Genomic DNA, 14,218 nt, shown 5'->3' with positions numbered 1-14,218 from the left:
TTAAATACACCCAAGTCGCATGACTTCAATGTCACCACCATTAGGCTTTAAAGGGTTAGTTCACCCAAAAATGAAAATTCTGTCATTAATTACTCACCCTCATGTCATTGGACACCCGTAAGACCTCCGTTCATATTCGGAACACAAATGAAGATATTTTAGTTGAAAGCTGATGGCTGAGAAAGGCTTCACACAGGCCTCCATTGGCATTCAGTACATTGACACTTCCAAGATCCATGAAAGGCACTTAAAACGTCGTTACAAAGTCCATCTCACCACAGTGGCTCTACAATAATCATACAATGCGACGACAATAGTTTTTGTGCGCAAAAAAAAATCAAAATAACACCTTTATCCAACTTGTTCTTGTCTTCCGTGTGCGCCTCCACGACGCATGCGCGAGAATATGACGTAGCGCCGGTGTTCGGGAATCGATGAAATACACACTTAAGCTCCATTTTGAGCACTACGCCGAGACCTAAAGCACGATCAATGTAGAATCCAACAGCTTAGACACGCGCGTCTTCCTCTGCTCGTAAACAAATCGCTTCTGGGTCATATGTCCGAACGCCGGATCTGCGTCATATTCTCGCGCATGCGTCGTGGAGGCGCACACGGAAGACAAGAACAAGTTGGATAAAGGTGTTATTTTGATTTTTTTTTGCGCACAAAAACTATTGTCGTCGCATTGTATGATTATTGTAGAGCCACTGTGGTGAGATAGACTTTGTAACGACGTTTTAAGTGCCTTTCATGGATCTTGGAAGTGTCAATGTACTGAATGCCAATGGAGGCCTGTGTGAAGCCTTTCTCAGCCATCAGCTTTCAACTAAAATATCTTCATTTGTGTTCCGAATATGAACGGAGGTCTTACGGGTGTCCAACGACATGAGGGTGAGTAATTAATGACAGAATTTTCATTTTTGGGTGAACTAACCCTTTAAACAACTCTTTCAGTCTTTATTTAAAAAAATAAAAATAATTTTCCCTAAAAGTTTGAGTTAGAATAGTTTGTAAGAGCATGATTATAAACACAACGAGTATGAAAAAGTGTGTAGACCTGTTCGCCATTATGACATTTAATGTCCCCGATAACCTGTGTAGTCCCATTTACCCACTTGTTAAGAAAATGTCACAAGTCACAGGCGTATTACTGATGTATTTTATGTCACACTATAAAACATGAAAATATCCACGCGAATTCAACCAAAAACCCACTCAAAAAACCCATTGACTTCAGGAAGATGGCACCTTATAGAATGTTATTTGTTAGACCTCTTTTAGCTGTATTTTATTCCTCATGTAAATTTTTGGGAATAAAGGCGTAAAATTAGAAGATTATATTATATTCTGAGACTTTATTCTTGAATCTCTAATCTTGTAATACTGCTATTCTATTCCTGACTTTATTCTTGTAAAAGGTCTATTATGAGATTATTCTCAAAACATTATGGGCCCTATCATACACCTGGCGCAATGCGACGGCAGATGTGACGCAAGTGTTTTTAGCTAGTTTCAGCCCGACACAGTTATCATTTTCACGTCCAGCGCCATGTTGTTTGAATAGCAAATGGACTCACGCCCATCTGTTCGCCCTCGGGCTAGTCTGAAAACGAGGTGTGTTCAGGCGCATTGTTGGCTCGTTGCTATTTTGAGGCAACTGGAGAAGTAACAAAGCAGTATTTTTTAAGTTATTTAAAGGGCGCGTTTGTAATATGTGCCTATAGGCGATAGGGGTGTTGAAATTAATCGCTGTATCAATGCATGGGACGTGGGCGATTCTGAATCAATGCAGTAATGGACCATAATTGATTATAGCCTACTGACGTTTCTCTGACGTCATTCGCATACGCACTTGGCAGAGGGAATCGAAACACAAAAGTGAGTAATAAAAATGCACCCACTATTTTAACATTTACAGTGTGTGTGTGCGTGTGTGGGCTTGCAAGTGTGTGCTTGCGAGCATGTGTGTGTTTGCGAGCGTGTGCTCGTTATTGCAACTTAAGAACACTACTTGACAGTTTTATTTTTTTTTAGTAGCCTATTTATTGGTTTTTATTCGTTCTGATGCTCCTGTCTGCTGTGTTCAGACTTAAGCGTACTTTGGAGCAGATAAAATAAAAAGGGAGTTCATATATCTTACTGCTTGTATTGACTGACGAAAACATAGCCATATGCAGTAATAGTGAAAATTGAGGATGCAATGAATCGTGATGCATTGTGATATCGCATCGAATCAAATCGTTGACATGATAATCATAAATTGAATTGAATCGTGAGACCAGTGACGATTCATACCCCTAATAGGCGGGTGCACAATGCGGTGCAATGTGCAGCAGCCCACAAAAATGCCAAATATTAAAAATAAAAGGATTACAATGTAAATTATTATTGTGTACATAAAGATAAAAATGCCTACATGTCATAATGGATGGTCATTGCATGTATAGCAATTGTGGCAATACATACATGTATTTACTCGTCAGGTTGAGGGTGTGTATATTCCGCCATGTAAATAGCAAATCTGTCATGGTGCAAATGGGAGATGAGACTTATTTATTGCACGTTACGCCCAAAACACACCCATGGCTCATTAAGAGACTAGGTACAACCCTTTTGGACCATGCACCTGGCGCATTGTTAAAATAGGGCCCTTTGATTCTATTCTCTGAATCGCATTTTTTTATTTTAATGTGGCACTAAAATGTTGGGATTTGACATTTAGAATTAAACTTTGCGAATGAACTGCGAGAAAGTCCAGCCTTTGCTTAACCCCAGGCCCTATGCATCTTTCTATGTTGTGTCTGCTTGTCATTTTTTATATGTTGCCTCAGTGGACTGTCACAGTTCTTTGAGTCAGTCTGGAGACAGCCCGTGTGAGGTCACGACAAATATGACAGAAAGCCTTGCCATCCTGCTAGCGGGAAAGTAATGATGCGGAATTGTCTCGGCCCCTGAGATGCAATAAAGGCAAGATCCTCGCAAACAGACAGTAACAATATATTGTGCTCAGAAGTCCAGGGACAGGTTTCGCAGAGTTGAGTTGTTAACCATGCCTGTCAAAAATCACACTGAGTGTGTCAAGACCAGAAAGCAGAGAGAACGGTCTGGCTCTTGGTAGACCTGAAATATCCTCCAAAAAGCTGGGTCTAAACTGAGCCTCGAGAGCTGTCCTAAGATTTAACCTCTGTCACATTCACAAGTCATTTCTTGTGCCCTCCTCTTGGATTTCACTGAGCTTTAGGCTTGGCAGTAAAAGCGTCTCGCTGAGGAAAAGTAGATTTACTCTTTCATCCTTTTCCCTTCGGTAACACTTGGCCACTGGGCAGCTCAGCCTCTTGCTTTTCTCTCTTTGCTGTCTACCATCCTGCTGTGGTATTGTTCTGTGAAAGGTTTTTTTCTTCCCTGCTACAGGAGGAAGAATCCAGTGTAGCTACCACAGTTTCCTCCCCTGCTGCTGTGCCAGTCAGCCCCCCTGACTGGACATGGCCCTGATTGAGTTATTTCAGACTTTCCCCCCTCTGAGAGAGGTGAAGGAGCGGGAGGGGTGTGATGCTACAGTCTGCATGGATCAATAGAATTGAATTATTAAGACATACGCTTTATTGCACATAGCTTTTTAGTTTTTTTTAATAATCTTTTGATTTAACATTACAGAATTAAAGTATCAGTATCAAAGTTACACTCCAAATTAACAAATATATTTGTAGCATCTTAGATTAAATCTTTAATTAAATCCTAAAGTATGATTTACATCCATCACATCCATTTCTTGGTTTGATGAAGGTTCTGTTCCTATTCCTGTGGTGATAATTATGCATTTTCTCATAATATTCATTGTGTCCCCTTCTCAAAATAGTTCTTTATACTTTATTCACACACCTGTATTGTTTTAATTTCATGACAATATTCTTGTAAAATTATAACTGTATTCTTAAAACATTACAATTTAATTCTAAGACTAAACAATACTAGCAAAGTTTATTCTTAGCATTGATATTTTTCCTATCAGAATATTTTGTATACTTTATTCACATGTCTTTAGTGTCCTAATTTCATTACTATTAATCATATATCATTATAAAACATTACAACTTCAATCTCAGAAAATTGGGACTTATTTTCAAAACATTACTAGCAAACATTTTTTAACATTCGTTTTCTCTCAAAATATTTATTTACTTTATTCACATTTTTTTACATTATGACTGTATTTTTAAAACATTTACTTTATTTTGAAAATTAACACACTTTATTTTAAACATGATTTATTCCTCCTCTCAAAATATTTCTTTATACTTCATTCACACTTTCATAATTTTATGACTTCATTCTCAAAACAATATGACTTTCAAAACATTACACATTTATTTGTGTAACATTACATGACTTTCAGATTTTCAGATCATTACTAACATTATGGGTCCATTGTCTGGGTTTCTGAGTTTATTAAAGGGGTCATGCGTTGTTTTATTGTTTTATGATGTTTCCTGGGGTGCACTTATAATGTTAGAATGCTTTTTACATCAAAAGTTGTCATAATTTATAAATAAAAGGTATTTTTCCTACCCTGATTTTAGCCCTCTGCTCTGAACGCTCTGTTTTAAGGGGCGTGTCTGCTGGGAGACTTCAGTGTAAACACCCACTGCTGTGATTGGCTAATGTCTTTCCTTTTTAAAAAGTATTTCTCTCTCTCTTTTAGCACGTTTTTACTATTACAGCTCTCATGGTTAACTAATCGTGAAAAGTGTTGCATTACATTTAAATCTATGGCATTATATTTCGATTGTGGCATGAAAGGTTGCGGTGATGATCATTGTAGCACATTGTTGAGCACATGAAAGCAGTGATCTCATCATTGCAACTCAGTTTCTGTACTTTAACAAATGCTTTCATCTTCACTAACAGTGCAAACGTGATATAGTTAATAGATTCATTGAATAAAATGGGAGTCACTGATAAACGCATGCTGTTTGATTGACAGCTCCAGCGTGCGCTGCTCCAACGATTGCAAAGGGAGCTTTCTTTGATCGCTTTCTTTATAGAATTTAATCACCGTTCAGTGGTGTAAAGTAATGAATTACAAATACTCTCGTTACTGTAATTGAGTAGTTTTTCTCAGGAATTGTACTTTATTAAGTAGTTTAAAAACAGTGTACTTTTACTTTTACTTGAGTACATTTTAAGTGCTGTATCGGTACTTTTACTGCGCTATTTTCCCTAAACCTGCCGTCGCTACATTATGTTTATTTTTTTCCTATCAACGTGATTGGCTAAGACGAATAATCAGTCCTGTGACTCCATGAATGAACCATTGATGGGGCTGTCACTATAATCACCCTGCCCTGTACTTTATTGTGGGTTATTACTAGCCAAGAAAGTATATAGAGCCCTTTGAGTCATACATTTTACATTAGAGTAAATGTACAGGTGCTGGTCATATAATTAGAATATCATCGAAAAGTTGATTTATTTCACTTATTCCATTCAAAAAGTGAAACTTGTATATTATATTCATTCATTACACACAGACTGATATATTTCAAATGTTTATTTCTTTTAATTTTGATGATTATAACTGACAACTAAGGAAAATCCCAAATTCAGTATCTCAACTTGACAGTTGTCCAAAAGACGACCATTGACAACTTGTACAAGGAGGGCAAGACACAAAAGGTCATTGCAAAAGAAGCTTGCTGTTCACAGAAGGCATAGAGAGGCGAAGGGAAGGAAAAGATGTGGTAGATGAAATTGTACAAGCAATAGGGATAACCACACCCTGGAGAGGATTGTGAAACAAAACCCATTCAAAAATGTGGGGGAGATTCACAAAGCGTGGACTGCTGCTGGAGTCAGTGCTTCAAGAACCACTACGCACAGACGTATGCAAGACATGGGTTTCAGCTGTCGCATTCCTTGTGTCAAACCACTCTTGAACAACAGACAGTGTCAAAGGCGTCTCGCCTGGGCTAAAGACAAAAAGGACTGGACTGCGGCTGAGTGGTCCAAAGTTATGTTCTCTGATGAAAGTACATTTTGCATTTCCTTTGGAAATCAGGGTCCCAGAGTCTTGAGGAAGAGAGGAGAGGCACACAATCCACGTTGCTTGAGGCCCAGTGTAAAGTTTCCACAGTCAGTGATGGTTTGGGGTGCCATGTCATCTGCTGGTGTTGGTCCACTGTTTTCTGAGGTCCAAGGTCAACGCAGCCGTATACCAGGAAGTTTTAAAGCACTTCATGCTTCCTGCTGTTGACCAACTTTATGGAGATGCAGATTTCATTTTCCAACTGGACTTGACACCTGCACACAGTGCCAAAGCAACCAGTACCTGGTTTAAAGACCATGGTATCCCTGTTCTTAATTGGCCAGCAAACTGGCCTGACCTTAACCCCATAGAAAATATATGGGGTATTGTGAAGAGGAAGATGCGATATGCCAGACCCAACAATGCAGAAGAGCTGAAGGCCACTATCAGAGCAACCTGGGCTCTCATAACACCTAAGCAGTGCCACAGACTGATCGACTCCATGCCACGCCGCATTGCTGCAGTAATTCAGGCAAAAGGAGCCCCAACTAAGTATTGAGTGCTGTACATGTTCATACTTTTCAGTTGGCCAAGATTTCTAAAAATTGTTTCTTTGTATTGGTCTTAAGTAATATTCTAATTTTCTGAGATACTGAATTTGGGATTTTCCTTAGTTGTCAGTTATAATTATCAAAATTAAAAGAAAAAAAAACATTGGAAATATATCAGTCTGTGTGTAATGAATGAATATAATATACAAGTGTCACTTTTTGAATGGAATTAGTGAAATAACTTTTTTGATGATATTCTAATTATATGACCAGCACCTGTATATGACTCTCCCACCATCCCACCTAACTGACATCACAATGACAGTTATGACTTTCTCTCTGTCTCTCTGTTTTTTCCCTTCCCCCTCTTTTTAGCCTCTCTCTTTCTATTTTTCAGGTCCTGATGTTGGCAGATGGTAACACAGAGGGTTTCCTTTATCAGAGGCTGCCTATTCTCTCCACACTGGTTCCGCAGGATGGCACAGCCACTGCGTATGTGTGTGAGAACTTCGCCTGTGCCCTCCCAGTCATCTGCCCTCAGGAGCTGAGGAGACTGCTGCTGGAGTGAGAGCTGCCGTCACACCACACAAACATCACTGTGGGATCGTTCCATAGTCGGACCGCTAGATATCTCAGATTATTACACCAATAGCAAACTACAGCCATCAAAAAACAGTCATGAATGAAATGCACTGTAAGGCATTATACAGTGGCAAGGCAAACCTCTAGGGGATGCCCAAGTTGATGTTCCGCCTCATTCTAGACCTATCATACAAGACAGTAGTCTTGAGGGATGGAAATACAATAACGCTGTAATGTGAGGAGGAACGCTGAGACTAAACCTTTCATAGGTTTGTCTCGTGGGCTCAGTCGATCTCTGACAACCTGCTTTCTAAACGATCAAGCATGTTTCTTTGCTACCTTTCTATGCAGTGCAGCTGATCAGCCCTGGATAAGCAACATGCTGCTGAACACACTAGATTTAGAGTGGAATGAGACATACAATGTATGTATGCTAGAGCTCAAACTCTATTAGTGGAATATAATAAATACTCACTGAGTAACCTTTTGTGATCTGGTTCATCTGTGCGTCCCTCAAACATACTGCTCAAACTTATGAAAGTCTCACTCCGGACGTGTCAGGCATCCTAAAATTCAAAACCATTGTTTTCTATAAATGTACGCACACCTCTGCCATCTTTCGATGTCCATCGATGGCGTCCAGATTTTGGAAGCTGCTCAAAATTCTCACACACCATAGTTTTTTTTATTTAAAGGAGTTGTTCACTTCAGAATTATAATTCTGAGTCATCCAAGATGTTCATGTCTCTTTCTTCAGTCGAAAAGAAATTAACGTTTTTGAGAAAAACAGTCCAGGATTTTTCTCCATATAGTGGACTTCAATGGGGTACAATGGTTTGAAGGTCCCAATTGCAATTTCAATGCAGATTCAAAGGGCTCTGCACGATCCCACAATCATGTTGGAAAGAACGTAGGCGGAAGTATCGCGGCAAGGTGAAGAACTCAATCTCATTTTGTCCTTCAACTTCAAAATCGTCCAACATCGTTGCTTTACCTTTTTTTTGTGAAGAGTATTTGACTTAGACATTGCACATTCTCTTTGTAAACACTTGAGTACTTTCGCATACGTCATGTGTGACCTTTCCAACGTGATGGCGTAATGTGTGGCACATTGCAGATCAGAGCAAGAACAGCATTTGTGGTTAAAAAGTTTGTAATTTTTTATATTTTTTAGAAAATGACCAATCGTTTCGTTAGATAAGACCCTTATTCCTCTGCTGGGATCCCTTTGAAGCTGCATTGAAACTGCAATTTGGATCTTCAAACCATTGTACCCCATTGAAGTCCACTATATGGAGAAAAATCCTGGACTGTTTTTCTCAAAAACCTTAATTTCTTTTCGACTGAAGAAAGAAAGACATGAACATCTTGAATGACGTGGGGGTAAATTATCAGGAATTTTTTATTCTGAAGTGAACTACTCTTTAAACTCGATCCAAACAAAGCATTCCAATATTGTTTGAAAAACTTTAGGGTCAGTAAGTTTTGTAATTTTTATTATGCTCACCAAGGATCAAAAATACAGTAAAATATTTCACAGTAATATTGTGTAATATTACAATTTAAAATAATTGTTTTCTATTTAATATATTTTAAAATGTATTTATTCCTGTGATTACAAAGCTGAATTTTCAGCAATCATTACCCTAGTCTTAAGTGTCACATGATCCTTCTGAAATCATTCTAATATGATGATTTGCTGTTATTATGAATGATAAAAAAAATTATAAAAAAAAAAAGTTGTGCTGCTTAATATTTTTGTGGAAACTGATGCATTTGGCCTAAACATGCTCGAAAACTAATGAAACTTTGCACATGCGTCAGAAGTGGCAAAATTTACGTCTGATATGGGGTTCAGAATTAGGCATAGCAAAATGGCTCAATAGTGCCACCTACAAATTTTCAACAAAGTGGGGCGTTTCACTGACAGGTATGAAATTCGGTAGACACATGTAACAGCCCAATACCTACAAAAAAAGTCTCCTGGTGCAAAATCTGAAAACCAACAGGAAGAGAGATATTTTGAATATTCTTTGGAAAACTTTTGCAAATTTTGCCATTTCCAGACATTGTACTTTAATGAACTCCGCCTAGAGATTTCATCAGATCAACATCATATTTGGTCAGTCTAATCCAGTGGTCACTAACCTTTTCAAGCCAAAAGATCCCTGACCTCAGCCTTGATGAAAGGCAAGATCTACTTATAGATTTTTCATGGCCGATTCAGAGTTTTTTTTTATTTATTTCGAGAACATCTGTCGTTTTTTTTCTTTGCTTAAGCAAATTATTTTGTTGTTTATTTGCTCTATAACAGCCCAAACTAGCTTAAAAAATTAGCCATTTGAAATGTGAGGCAACCACTGCATTTTAATCACTACCCAAACAAAGGTACACACATGTAGCATGAGCAGTGTTTTTTTTATTTAAATTAGATTGCATAATTTCAAGACTTTATTCAGCTTTAGCTTTGTGAAATTGATACATAAGACACACCTGCACAAAACAAAAACAGATGGACTGAATAAAAATGATAATTCACTTTTTGACAGTAGATGGTGCTTATGGAAAAGAAGCGTTTCTTTGGGTACCGCTGTAAAATGCCATCAAAACTGAGACCGTTTCGTTCAGAGATACATTAATTTAACCCCCCTCCCCTCCCCAATTCAATATTTACATTTTTCTTCCTATATTTCAAGCATCCCGAACAGTTATCTTGCTGGGACTATTTATACCTGGTCCACTTCGTGTTTTTACAGATCAGATATCTGATTTATCAGAACGATTCCATTTACACTTGGTCACATAAATGTGGTGTCTTCAATTCCCACGTCATATGCATTTTTAATGGAGTTCACGTCACCGAAATCAACAAATATGAGCTGCATTGTATTGATCAAAACAGCTAATTTCAAATCAAGGACTGCAATAGGAGAGAGAGTGGCATAAGCACTGATCATTTAGTTACTTTACTTTTAATGATAGTGATTGTGTATGAGCGTCTGCAACTTTTACTTTCCTTTGCGGCAGTTTGCTGAAGAGATTCAGCTGCAGTAGCGCTGTCATAACTATAGCATCGGTCAATTTGTTGCTGTGTGAATTGAGGTTGCAGATAATACATTTTGGGAGCATAAGGAGCGATGTTGTGCCTTGATAATGTGTTTGTACGACTTTACACAGAGAGGCCGGATAGCTGGCCTGAATGGTTGTAACGTTAGTCAAGTGAAAGCAAAACTCACGTATCTGATATTTCACAGGGGTTTATTATCAGCGTCGTCGATCCCACGCCCACATGGGGCAGTTTGCAAAACACTTCACTAACAACTGTGTTACTGAACAGAAAATAAACAGTGAGAGCAACAGAAATATTACACGCATACATGCGACGTTCACAGCACGCGCTCCGTCCACGGCACGGACTGCCTTCTGCATTAAAGGAGCAGTACATAATTCTACTTGTTACATGTTGTTAATTATTTTTCGGTTATTTATCGGGAGCTACCGGGACAGTGATAAAGATCGACCAGTCGATCGCGATCAACGGGTTGGCGACCACTGGTCTAATCTAAAGGCCTTGGCGAAGTTAAATTACGAAGATCTTGAGTTTTAGCTGGAAAGCATGTCCGTGGCGGCCTGACAAAGTTCGATGTTTCGCCATGAAAGAAGTTGTTGTAACTTGGGCACACAATGTCCGATCTGCCACAAACTTCACATGTTTGATAAGGGTCCTGGCCTGAAGACTACCAGCCGCTCCACAAGACCAGGGCGGGACGAGACAGGAGGAACAGACCGGGGCGGGACAGACCAGGGCAGGACGGGAGGGACAGAAAGTTCGGGAGGCCCGCAGAGTTCAGGAGGCCTGGGCGGCGCTGGCAGAGCAGGGCAGCAGCAAACTCCGCGATGGTCTCTGGGCTTGGAACCACCAGACTTAGGATCACTGGATTCGAGACCACCGGACTCGTGAGCACCGGAACTGTTGCGGAGGTAGCCCTTCTCCTCCTCCGTCTCGGGACCACCGGAACTGGGTCCACCAGAACAGGGACCACCGGAACTGGGGCGGAGGGAGCCTTTCTCCTCCTCCTCCGATTCGGGACCACCGGACTTGGGACCACGGGAACTGGAACCACCGGATTCGGGAGCACCGGAACTGGGACCACCGTACTCGGGACTCTCCTTCTCTGTCCCCGAGTCCTCAGAGGGCTGGGGCCTCCACTGACTGTAGGTGGGAAACAGGGACAGAACTCGCTTACATCCGTCCCCTGCTGACGAATGTACTTGGATTTCACATGTCGCATGACCAGCAGGCATCTCAAACTCCATGAGGAAAGACGGGGATAGCAGTAGAAAACAAACAAACAAAAAACAACTCAAGTGGTCGGTTCATTATGTTACGTGAAATCAAAGGAAAACTCTAGTGAGGACTCAATTGCAGGGAAAGGGAATTTATTTAGAAAAATAAACAAAACACAAAACAAAACCCTCCAGGGGGAAAACATACAATCAAGAATAACAAGAAACAACTGGAAAACATACCACACAGGATCACGGGGAAACAGGAGACATTAGACACAACGAACCGATCAGACTGCAAACACAAGGGGACTTATAAAGGGAAAATAATCAGGAGGGTACAGGTGGGAGAAATCAAACACTAATCAGATAACAAGGGGGAAGGATCAGACAGAGACACGAGCACATGGCCCAAAATAACAAAACACCACATGTGCTCCACGAGACAGGACAGGCATGTGACCAGTGATGGGAATAACAGCGTTATAGATAAACGGCGTTACTAACGCAATTATTTTTTTCAGTAACGAGTAATCAAACGAATTCCTGTTTCTCCCGTTACAACGCCGTTAGCGTTACGGAGGAAAAAAAATGCGGCGTTGCTATAATTGAGCTCACTGAAGCGGTTTTCATCCGATCAGGCTCTCTGTCAGTCGGACCTGCAACGTGTGCGTGCGCGCGCGTACCAGCCATGTGTGTTGAGGGGTGGGTGGGGTTTGTTACACATAACTGATGATGATTGGTGGGTGGGAGACAAGGTTGAGGTTGATTTTTTTTACGGTCTATGGTTCACACATACGCATACGCATATGCACAGTCAGCGATGGCAAGCCCAACAACTTCAAAGATAGCTTTCGCAAACTGGAAGGATAAGTGCTACTTTTCCCTCGTTGAGGTGAAAGCTAAGAATGTTTATGTAACGTGCAACTTAAGCCCAGGAAGAGAGTCTCTCCACGTCGGTGGGAAGTAATTCTAATCTAATGAAGCACCTCACATCGTCACATGCCGACATAAAATTAGTGGCTAAAAACTCAGGTGATAACGTGAGCTCCACTACCAAAGGAGTAGTACTGATAATATTTCTCTCTCGCGCGCTCTCTCTCTCTCTCATGCGGTAATGTGGGTTTGGAATGAAATGATTCGTAACATTTTATAATTGTAACGAGTAACGATGCAGCACATAAAAAAATATAGGAGTAAAAGTATTAAACTCATCAAAAATATGAACTGAAGTAAAAGTGGAAGTAGGGAAGTACTAGAGTATTAAAGTGGAAGTACTAGAGTATTAAAAATAATACTCTAGTAAAGTACAGATACTGCCTTTTAGTACTTAAGTACAGTAGTGAAGTAGTTCTACTTCGTTACTATACATCTCTGATTAAACATTACCATTTCTAATCTTTCGATTTGGGCAGCTGCACCAGTATTTACGTGTAAACGCCATGTTTAATTTTTAGCTTGGGTAATATGCACTTAACATATTTTCATGATTAAGAAGTAATACACTGTAAAGTAAATCCATAATTTCTAATCTGGCAAAAATAGTACAAAAAATATACCCATAAAAACAAAAAGGTTCCATTGGGGTCCAAGGAGGATAGGTCTCTTCGGGTTGATTGGATCCTGCATGACACCGACAGACTTACAGGGATCAATGCAGTGTAAACATCTAATGCTAAGCAAAATGAGGAAGTGCCAAAAAAATGTGCCATTGCAGTTACACTGAGTAAATGTGTTTAATTATAAAGGACGTTCAGATCTGTGGAGAGGGAACACCACTATTTAACTTGGTAGGATTTCTTGAGAGCTGTTGAGGGATGCGTCTGTTTCACCGCGACAGCTCCTTCCTCTTCCGCCCACGCGACTTTACCAGCCGTGGGTGACACAGAAAGACAAAATTAACCCATCTGCAGAGCTACAGTACCAGTCCATTGTGAAAAAATTCTCAGGTTTCAGTGTGCTGAGTACTTCCTTTGTTGCCAGTATGAGCACTGCATTGTACAGATGGCTGTATAGCAGTGACACTGCGATTACAATTATAGCCCAATGCTAGGAAGTAGACAACAAAGGCAAAAACTCCACCATAATCCAATTCCTTGTGCGAAAGAAAAGGAGAAAATCTGCCTTGCTCATGCTAAGCAACCCAGCTAGCTAACGCAGACATATCTGCCGTCAATGCATGCTGATTTTAGCTGCCAATTCCTCTCTTGTAGATTTTCCAGGAACCACGTTTCCCGGTATTTGTGTGCAGACGAGTGCAGATTTTTCTGCGGAGGAGGAAGGTGAAGAGGGGGCTCTGCTCCAGTTATGTCGAGTCCTGTCAGGAGTTTGTACAACCATGCTTTCGTCTGTCTTATCATTTTTTCTCATTCCTTCAACCAGCTCAGGGTGATGAAGAGATCATTGGAAGCACAGTGTCTGCTTTTTCAGAGACCTATGGAACCTCAGTTTGGTAACATCATGGTAGGACATCTTTTGTTGCGTCTGCGGTCCCGCCAGCAATCAGTATTTTGTTTACAGCTATTCGCTGACAGGCTAACCTCTGTTCCTACCACATTAGTGGGGCCTCCATGTACAGATCTCTTTAGTTTAAGTCAGTTTTGAAAGAATATCTGCCGTGTTGCTTAAGGGCCGGGACTCTAAAAGAAAAGTCCCTTTGGAGATCATTACTGCATAAGATTTGTGAGTGTCTCCGAAACCTCCTTACCTTTACAGGATAGCTGAGTAATAAGGCCACATGAGGCTCACTGTATACCCACAGTCTATGAGCCAG

General features: G+C 40.3%; 1 protein-coding gene across 2 annotated transcripts in view; it reads left to right on the top strand.

Moving 5' to 3' along the window:
* spata20 (spermatogenesis associated 20) overlaps positions 1 to 7,649 on the top strand; it is a 65,076-nt gene extending 57,427 nt beyond the window's left edge. Inside the window, exon 16 of one of the 2 annotated variants that reach the window (XM_079845865.1) lies at positions 6,974 to 7,649. In XM_079845865.1, the coding sequence (XP_079701991.1) occupies positions 6,974 to 7,144 (171 nt within the window). In that variant the 3' untranslated portion in view covers positions 7,145 to 7,649. Of the gene's footprint in view, positions 1 to 6,951 lie in introns of both variants that reach the window. The other variant, XM_079845866.1, reaches the window with a different exon arrangement.
* The last annotated feature ends 6,569 nt before the right edge of the window (positions 7,650 to 14,218 follow it).

The sequence above is a fragment of the Gobio gobio genome, assembly GCF_949357685.1.
Source record: "Gobio gobio genome assembly, chromosome: 20".
Taxonomy (NCBI): Eukaryota; Metazoa; Chordata; class Actinopteri; order Cypriniformes; family Gobionidae; genus Gobio; species Gobio gobio.
Note: the sequence above shows the minus strand (reverse complement) of the source record. Positions and strands in the feature narration are given on the sequence as shown.